Source organism: Sphaerodactylus townsendi, linkage group LG03 (genome assembly GCF_021028975.2).
Source record: "Sphaerodactylus townsendi isolate TG3544 linkage group LG03, MPM_Stown_v2.3, whole genome shotgun sequence".
In the NCBI taxonomy this organism is placed as follows: Eukaryota; Metazoa; Chordata; class Lepidosauria; order Squamata; family Sphaerodactylidae; genus Sphaerodactylus; species Sphaerodactylus townsendi.
The window spans coordinates 62,905,549-62,914,010 of NC_059427.1; the positions used below are offsets into that span (position 1 = coordinate 62,905,549).

The window sequence follows — 8,462 nt, forward strand, 5'->3', positions numbered from 1 at the left end:
CTGTTTTTATGTCTTTGTATATATTTTAATTGTGTTTTTTCTTTGTTTTAATGAAGTGTGTTTGGGGGGAGGGGGTTGATTTTCATCGTTTTAAGATGTAATGTCATTATGTGTGTTTTAAATAGTTACCCACTCTGGTATTCCTTGTGAGGACAAAAGGTAAGATATAAATTTTTGTAAATAAAAAGATTATAGACTCTCTTGACTGATGCTGACAAGATCTTGGGGAGGGGGAGGATAGAAAGTACAGAAGATCCATGTATTTCCTGACTGGGAAAATCTTGCCAGGACACGTCTCTGATCAAAACTGTTCAATCCATTCATTTTAGATGTCTTAAAAAAATGAAGGAGGTTCTGGTGAAGCCTTACCTGGATTAAGAATGCTTATTTTTCTTAAGCCAATAAAAGCATTATTCAAACAGTGCATTCAAGCTATGTCTATAATGAAAATGGTGAATTTGTCTATCCACATTTTTAAAACCATAAATTCAGATGCAGGAATCAACATTCAACTTAATACACTAAAAACTAAATCCAGACTACTTTTTAATATGAGAAAATATTCAGCATACCACTGGCAAGCCATGGCAATCCCAACCAAATCTTCTTTCCACATGAAAGCCACTTTGATGAGCATATCTAGTGACTATGTCTTTAATAGTTCCTGCAAGTAAGTGTCCGTAATGTGGAAGGCCTGTAGCAAATGGAGGGCCATCATAGAATGTAAACCTGCAGATCAGTAAAAAAAAAAAACCTGTTTCAAAGAGGTAAGGATGGCCATATGTATTATCTGTTTTTCACAGTAAATCACTCTGTATAAGAAAAGCTGTATATGTTGACATGTATAATTTTCCAAATGCTATCCTACTAAGAATCTTCCCAGAGTTGTTCTATGTAAACATTTATAATTTGGCTCTCTTGTTCCTCTGGAAATTGGAATATCACAATTTGGCTCTAACCTCATCAGTACACATACCCACATATACTCATTACTTTTTCAATGATAGACTTGAACCATAATGTTGACTGAAAGCAAAGCTGTGTAATAAAAGCAGCAGCTTGTACCGCATAATTTCACTCTACAAAGTCAGAGCCTTGCCTAGGCAGCCTTTCCAGACAAAAGTAGCTCACAGCAGCAGCGACTACTGTGGGAGGCAATGTGAGGATACAAGCCAGGAGCAGTTGCTTTTTCATAGGAAAGGTGAAGAAAAAATGGGACTCATCTTACCTAGGCCTGTTTTTTGACTGTTTCAGGCATTCTTGAAAACAATTCAGCGTGTTCCAGATCTGTAATATTTTCTCTTCCTCCTGTGGAAAGTTTATATTCTCTGCAACTTGTTGAACCATTGCTTTCCTATGTAAATCAAGACAATTCAAAAATATACAAATGATCAGAGATCATTTTTTCACGGGACGTACATTATGCAACACAATGCCTTCTGCTGTATATATCACTTAATACAGTGGTCATCAAAATCTGAAGACCTCGTCCCACGCCTGAGTACAGGTCTCAACTTGCTACAGCCAAGTATGTCCCTTGAAAAGAACCCAGAAGGTTATTCCAAGTCATTTGTCATTGCAGATACCATGCTAGCAGCTTCCCAAGATATAATTATTTAATGGGAATAATAAAAGACATAGATCCAGTTATTACTATTGCTCGTTCACTACTGCTGGAGCACTGACTGAAATGTGACAACAACTTGGACACCCTGCTGTATAAAGACAAACATTATCCTAGTTTTACTAGTATATAAACGCTCTCACTCTGCTGGTGTGAGGACTGAAAAATAAATGCCAAGTTTTCCACGCAACTTTTGGTACGTCTGTGCCCAGAAGCCTTCTGTTGTACAGTGCAATCTTATGGTGAGTTACTCCAGTCTAAGCCCATTGGAGTCAGTGGACTTAAACTGAAGTAACTGTCCACAGAGTTGCACTAGTAGTGACTTGGCTTGCTTTGTTCCTATATGTCCCAATTTTGAAAGTCAGAGAAAAAGGTTAACAGTTTTCTCAGAAAGAAGGAAAAGCTAAGCATGCACATAGGCATGTACATATGCTCTTGTAAATACTAACCATGTAAATATTGGTAGTCATAAAAACAAAGATACACAATAGTAATGAAGTGTAACAATGACCGGGCTATGGAGGCTACTAAATATCAGACTCCATGCATATGTCAAAGTATTACTTTTCGCCCATTTTTAATAACTGAAGCACTGTACAATGACAACAGTGACCAGTAACCACAGGGCATATGAGCTAGGGACATTTGTGGACTTATTTAAATAGCTTACTTAAACCAACCTAAACTACTTCTACTATACACATCTCGAACAGTAGCTGTTGCAAGATCTGTGCCCAGTGTTCATGTAACCTCTATCTGTGGGTTCTGTGGGGCAGAACTTGGAATGAGTTTGCAACAACAAATTTTAAAAACATATAACATCAAACATCAACATTTAACATCACACTTCAAGGTCCTGTTCAGGTTTCATTTCAAGTCCTTCTAGTTACAGTCTTCAGATATTGCCAAGTCCAATTCTTCCTGCAAGTGGGTTGGCTCCTGAAGACTCCAAGGGCTTGGTGAACAGGATTCAACATGATGAAGATTTCCAGGAGAACTCTCACCCATTACAAACACAAAAAACCCTGGAACAATAAACTCCAACATTTACAACATAGCAAAAATAAACAACTACCTTCCCACTAGTTCCCAACAACATTGCAGTTACCTTAACAAGGTGTTAAGGGTTTATACAAATCAAGGTCGGAGTCTGGTAGCCTTGTCTCCTCCAAACTACATGAGCTCTGCACCCTCCTGCTGCTTTGAGTCTCCACCCCTTTCTGGGTCAACCCATTCTGAGCATGGGGGTTACATTCACACAAGAAGTAACTACTAATTGTAATGCACTACAGTGTTTCCCCGAAAATAAGACAGTGTCTTATATTAATTTTTGCTCCCAAAGATGCGCTATGTCTTATTTTCAGGGGATGTCTTATTTTTCTGTGTTCTGTTCGTCAGACATGCTTCCAAACAAAAACTTTGCTACGTCTTACTTTTGGGGGATGCCTTATATTTCACACTTTAGCAAAACCTCCACTACGTCTTATTTTCCAGGGATGTCTTATATTCGGGGAAACAGGGTAGCTGCAGTTAACTCTAATTAGCATATACTGGTTCTAAAATGCCTACTTGAAGCACACTTGAGAAGTTCCAAGGAAGAGAAAGGCTGGAACAAGGAAGGCGTCAAGCACTATTAGTTCACAGAATTATTATATTGGCAATACCAAACCCCTTCTTTCCTGAGGAAAGAAGAAAGCCCTCAAAGCAACTGCCAGGAATAAAAGTGCTCCACAAATAAAACAAAGGTGATTGGAAAAAATACAGAACTCAAAACAAAGGATGCTGAAAATGCACAAGTCCAGCAAATGAATAATTGTGAAGTCACCAGTTTAGAGCATCAAGTGTTGAAGCCCAGTGATGGCAGGGGGGAGGCAGAGACACCTCTTCTCATTGGAAGCCAGTAGCACAAGAACCAAGTGGAGCTGGGGTACACCTCCTCCAATGCTGTCTTTGGGAGCTTCAAGGTAGGCAGGAGCACCACAGGCACAGTTTGGGTGTCAGATATCTACACTCAAACCATGCCAGAGCCCCTTGCCCGGCTGACTCCTCAAGCAGCCCCTTGAGCACTGAACCTGCTCAGCTACTATGCTTTCAGTGCATGAACAGTAAATGATTTTGTACATGCTAATGAATGGCTGGTACATTAAAGCTGGTACTTTATGCCTCCAGCAGGTACTTTATGCCCCATAGTATCCATAGAAGCCACAAGTATTCCAATAAAGACACAGCAAGGAATGCAACTATCAATTAATTCTGGTGACTGTCCTTCCTAACCAACCTTTATATTTTTTTCTCAGTTTACCTTAACACAGGTTTGGGCTGCATTCACAAAAAAAGTAGATGTAGTGTAATTAGTTCCATGTGACTACTTCTTTGCCATGTTTTCTACTATGTATGGATATCTATATCCTTATAAGGAAAAGTTACAAACATTTTTGGAGAACCACACAAGGGAGAAGGGCTGTGGCTCATGTGGCACAAACTCTACATGGAATGCCCAAGTCCCAAGCTCAATTTCTGGCTTCTCCGGTTTTAAAAAAATCAGGAAATGGGTGATAAGGAAGACATCTTGCAAGACCCTAGGAAACCACTGCTAATCAGAAACTGACCTTGTTAGACTCAGTGTAAGGCAGATTCACATGCTTGACCATGTTAAACTGCCTGGAGAAATAAGCTCTCGAGTACAATAAAGCATATACCACAGCCTCACTAGGTGTCCCTGACAAGTCACTGTTTCTGGACAACCTTCCTACCCTCCATATTTAGGGGTTATGCAGACAACTTACATCCAGGGCTGGCATCAACATTCCCAGAGGTGGGGAAGTGGTTGGGGTCCATAGCTTCTACTGGGGCACTATCTGCCCAAGATCTCACAAAATTTGGAACCAGCCTGTCACGAGATCAAGACTGAGGGCTCCAGCCTTGCCTCTACAAATCCAGGTTCTTTTCCAACCAGGCACTCCAACTGCTGAGTTTTTAAAGTCTTTATTTCAAACAATAAAATAAGAAAGATTGCTTTTACATAGTTTCCTCAGCATAGTTCATTCTCATAGGATTCCTTTGTTTCAAAACTCAGCCATGGCAGGGAGCTGGTTCCCTTAGCCTAGCCCAAGGTGGAATCTCCTTAGCCTTTGTTTCTGATGGATCAGTAAAACTCTGTTCCAGCCACAAAACGAGGTAATTTAGGTCTTCTGAAGTTTACCCTGGTACATTTGCTTGCCTGCCTGCTTGCCTGCCTGCTTGCCTTTCCTGCCTGCCTTTCCTGCCTGCCTGCCTTCCTTGATAAACCTTGATAAACTTTGATAAACCACCCTACCCCCGAAGGGATTTCCGGATCTCTCTCCTGAGATCAAAGCTACTTCTCATGCCTATGTTACCTTTTGGTTTCTGAATCTCTCCATCACACAGCCCAACTTACATGATTGTAGGAAGAATTACTAAGATAATGTATAAGTGCACTGAATTCTCTGAGACACTGCATAGGTGCTATTATATCCATTTTCTTGTCATATTTATTCTTCTGACAAGAACCTTGAGAGTGGCAGATACAGATGGAAGCAGCCATTTTCCTCACAAGGCAGGCTACAAAAAAGTAACATTCATGGCTTGAGCAGGGACTTGAATCCAGGCTGTTCCAAGCATGACACTTCATTTGCACCATGTTACATATGTTCACACACACGCTCTCTTTTCTTCTAATCAGTACTAGTAAGAAATTACACAGAGCAAGCAACTCAAAGGAAGAAGCTACTGTAGAGCATGTGGGAGATACAATTAGGATAATTGCAGCTTTTGTCTACCCAGACAACCACTGTGTCCTGGGTCAACAAAGCTCATCTAAAGTTTGTGACCCTTTTGTAGGTAAGTTTCCTAATGTGGCTACTACAGCGGCATGACCAAAAGCATATGGCACTTGCCATATGGTTGGCTGTTAGAAACTAACATCCAGAATACTTCTTAAATAAAGGTAAAAGGTAAAGTTTCCCCTTCACTCGTATCCGATCCTGGGGTACCACTGCAAGCAGTGATTTTATAGGCAAGCCACTTTTGTGGAGTAGTTTGCCATTGCTTTCCCCGGCTATTCTTTACCCCCTAGCTATGAGCTAGGTCAGGGGTAGGGAACCTGCGGCTCTCCAGATGTTCAGGAACTACAATTCCCATCAGCCTCTGTCAGCATGGCCAATTGGCCATGCTGGTAGGGGCTGATGGGAAATGTAGTTCCTGAACATCTGGAGAGCCGCAGGTTCCCTACCCCTGAGCTAGGTACTCATTTACTGACAAGGAATGGATGGATGGCTGAGTTGACCATGAGCCAGCTACCAGGATATCTGGCCCACAGGGGGCTCGAACTCCTGACAGTGTGAGTGGCACTGCAAGCACTTAACCACTACGCCATGCGGCTCCTACCTCTTAAATACACTACATTAATTCATTGTCAATGTCTATCATTCCTGATGAGTTTAAATTCAATGCACCTCATTAAAGGGTAAGCCACATGAATGAACCGAACCTTTCATCCCAATCGTTAGTTAAACGCATTAAGAATAGGCGACTTAAAGCATTTCTGTACATAACAGCTAATTTTAAAAAGAGACAAAACACAGAAGTATGAAACCTTTAATGCACATTTTGCATATGTATTCCCTATTTGATGGGAGATCGATTTCTTTTTCAGCTTTAGTGAGAAACAGTCTTGCAAAAGAACACAATACTAGCCATCAAAAAGGAGCACACGTATACCCCAAAACACCCCATCTGACGGTAAACCATAGACGTCAGACCCACACAGTGGAGCACTTTCGCCACCTGAAACCGGAAAGCCACAGAGCAAATCCCTGCGGAAAGATCCATGATCCAAATAGTGACAAGAAAAGAAAGTCATCCGATATGGAGTGAACCCCCGCTCCTCTCCCCCCCCCCCCCCCTTCCATCCCTCACTCACCCGCCAGCAGGCCCAGTGACCGCAGCACCCGACCGGCTAGAAATGATGCAACCTGAAAGTAATGGAAAGCATGACAGGAAGTGCAGGAAGTAAAAAGAGAGAGCGAGATGCACGCCTTCTTAGCACGTTGACTTAGCACTCCATGCATTGGCTGCAAACAAGACGCCCTCTAATTGGACACGAAGGGCTCCCAGCAACCATAAATGTTGGCCGAGCCGGCAAAACATAGGAAGGAAATGGAGGTGGCTTCTTTGCGCAGACTCAAAGATTGGGTTGTGTTGGTTGTAGTTTTCTAGGGAGGAGGTGCAATTTATGCTGTTTAAAGGGATGCTGCTTCCAGATTTTCTCCATAATATGCTATTGAGAAGTCTTTTGTTGGAAGACTATTTTTTCTCCTGGTTGATGCCACGTTATTGTTTTTCCTCCTCGTGATAGCGGGGACTGATACTTCCTCATAGGAGACGATGGGATGATTCAGGACTTAAATCGCTGTATGACAAAGTTAACCCCTTAAAATAAAAGCAAAAACATGATTGTATATAGTACAAGTGCGGGTGTATGAAGAAAATTTTTTTAAAAAATAATCCTATGGACGCTAATAGGAGAAACACAATCCTATACACTGATGTAAAGGGGAGTTAAGAAGGCTTGTATTCATGTAAAGAAAGCTGGGAATCACCCCGGGCTGAAGTTGCTGTGGGGATGGGGTGAGGCGAAACCAGCAGATGCCGCCCAAGTAGGGACAGAAATGGAAAGGGAGCCATGCCTGGCAAGGGCTGGCATTACTGCAGAAAGGAGGAGTAAACCAAGACTTTAAGGAGGCTCACCCTCCTTTGTGCCAGCCATGTGCTGTGCTCACCGGCTGCAATTTGCCGGCCAGCAGGCGTGCGGCCTTCCCCCCTCCTCCCCCCCCCCCCCACTCGCCCCGTTGCGGGAATGTGTGGGCCTGGTTACCCGCCTGCTCCCTACAGCACGCATGCTCCAGTTGCCGCTGGCCGGGCAGGCTTACGGCCTCCTCCCTCACTTGCCCCGTTGCAGGAGCAAGCGGGCCTTTTTTCCCCACCATGCCATCTGCGGGGCACGCACTTGTGACTCCGCCGGCTGGGCAGGCGTGCAGCCTCTCCCCCCTCACTCACCCGGGACAGGGGCGAGCGGGCCCTTGTTTTTCCCACCCTACTGCCTGCAGGGTGTGTGTTCCTCCTGCTAGCGGCTGGCTGGGCAGGTGGCTGGCTTCCCCGCTCGCTCACCCCGTTACGGGAGCAAGCGGGCATTGTTTTCCCTGCTCTGCTACCTGCAGGGTGCATGCCCCGTCGCCGCCAGCCAGGCAGGCATGTGGCCTTCCCCCTTTGCTTGCCTCGGTGCGGGGACGAGCAAGGGCCTTGTTTTACCACTCTGCTACGTGCAGAGCCCGTGCTCCTGATGCCGCCAGCCGGGCAGGCGCGAAGCCTATCCCTCGCTCGCCCCGTTCCGGGAGCAAGCAGGCATTGTTTTCCCCACTCTGCTACCTGCAGTGCAGGTGTGTGGCCCCCCTTGATCGCCTTGGTGCTGGGCGAGCGGGGGCCTTGTTTTTCCCGCTGTGCTGTTTGCAGGGTAGTTGCTCCTTTCACTGCCGGCCGTTCTGGCATACGGCGGCTTCCCTTGCTGCAGGCCTTGTTTCTCCAGCCCAACGACTGGCAGGGCGGGTGCTCTTGCCACCGCCAGCCGGGCCTTTCTTGCTGCCCCTCCCCGCTGGCTGCAGGGTGTGGTATTGCCACATAGCAGCCGGGCCTGCCCCTGGGGCCAGGGCGCTCTTCCTATGCCTGCCCCTCCCCTGCAGGAGTGACCTGAGGCGACTCAGTTTGGCCCATCGCCACCTCCAGCCCTGCCCCGTTGGCCATGCCAAGTCTCATACTCCTG

General features: G+C 44.9%; 1 protein-coding gene and 1 non-coding gene across 2 annotated transcripts in view; both read right to left on the reverse strand.

The window, feature by feature from the left end:
- Positions 1–6,693, reverse strand: part of IARS1 (isoleucyl-tRNA synthetase 1) — a 115,485-nt gene extending 108,792 nt beyond the window's left edge. Inside the window, exons 1-3 of the mRNA XM_048488688.1 lie at positions 6,567–6,693; positions 1,229–1,354; positions 573–729 (exon numbers count right to left, since the gene is read on the reverse strand). Coding sequence (XP_048344645.1) covers positions 573–729; positions 1,229–1,347 — 276 coding nt within the window. The 5' untranslated portion in view covers positions 1,348–1,354; positions 6,567–6,693. The remainder of the gene's footprint in view (positions 1–572; positions 730–1,228; positions 1,355–6,566) is intronic.
- Positions 2,121–2,252, reverse strand: LOC125430365. The gene has a single exon (XR_007244151.1). It is a non-coding gene; the product is annotated as a small nucleolar RNA SNORA84 (small nucleolar RNA).
- Positions 6,694–8,462: the final 1,769 nt, after the last annotated feature.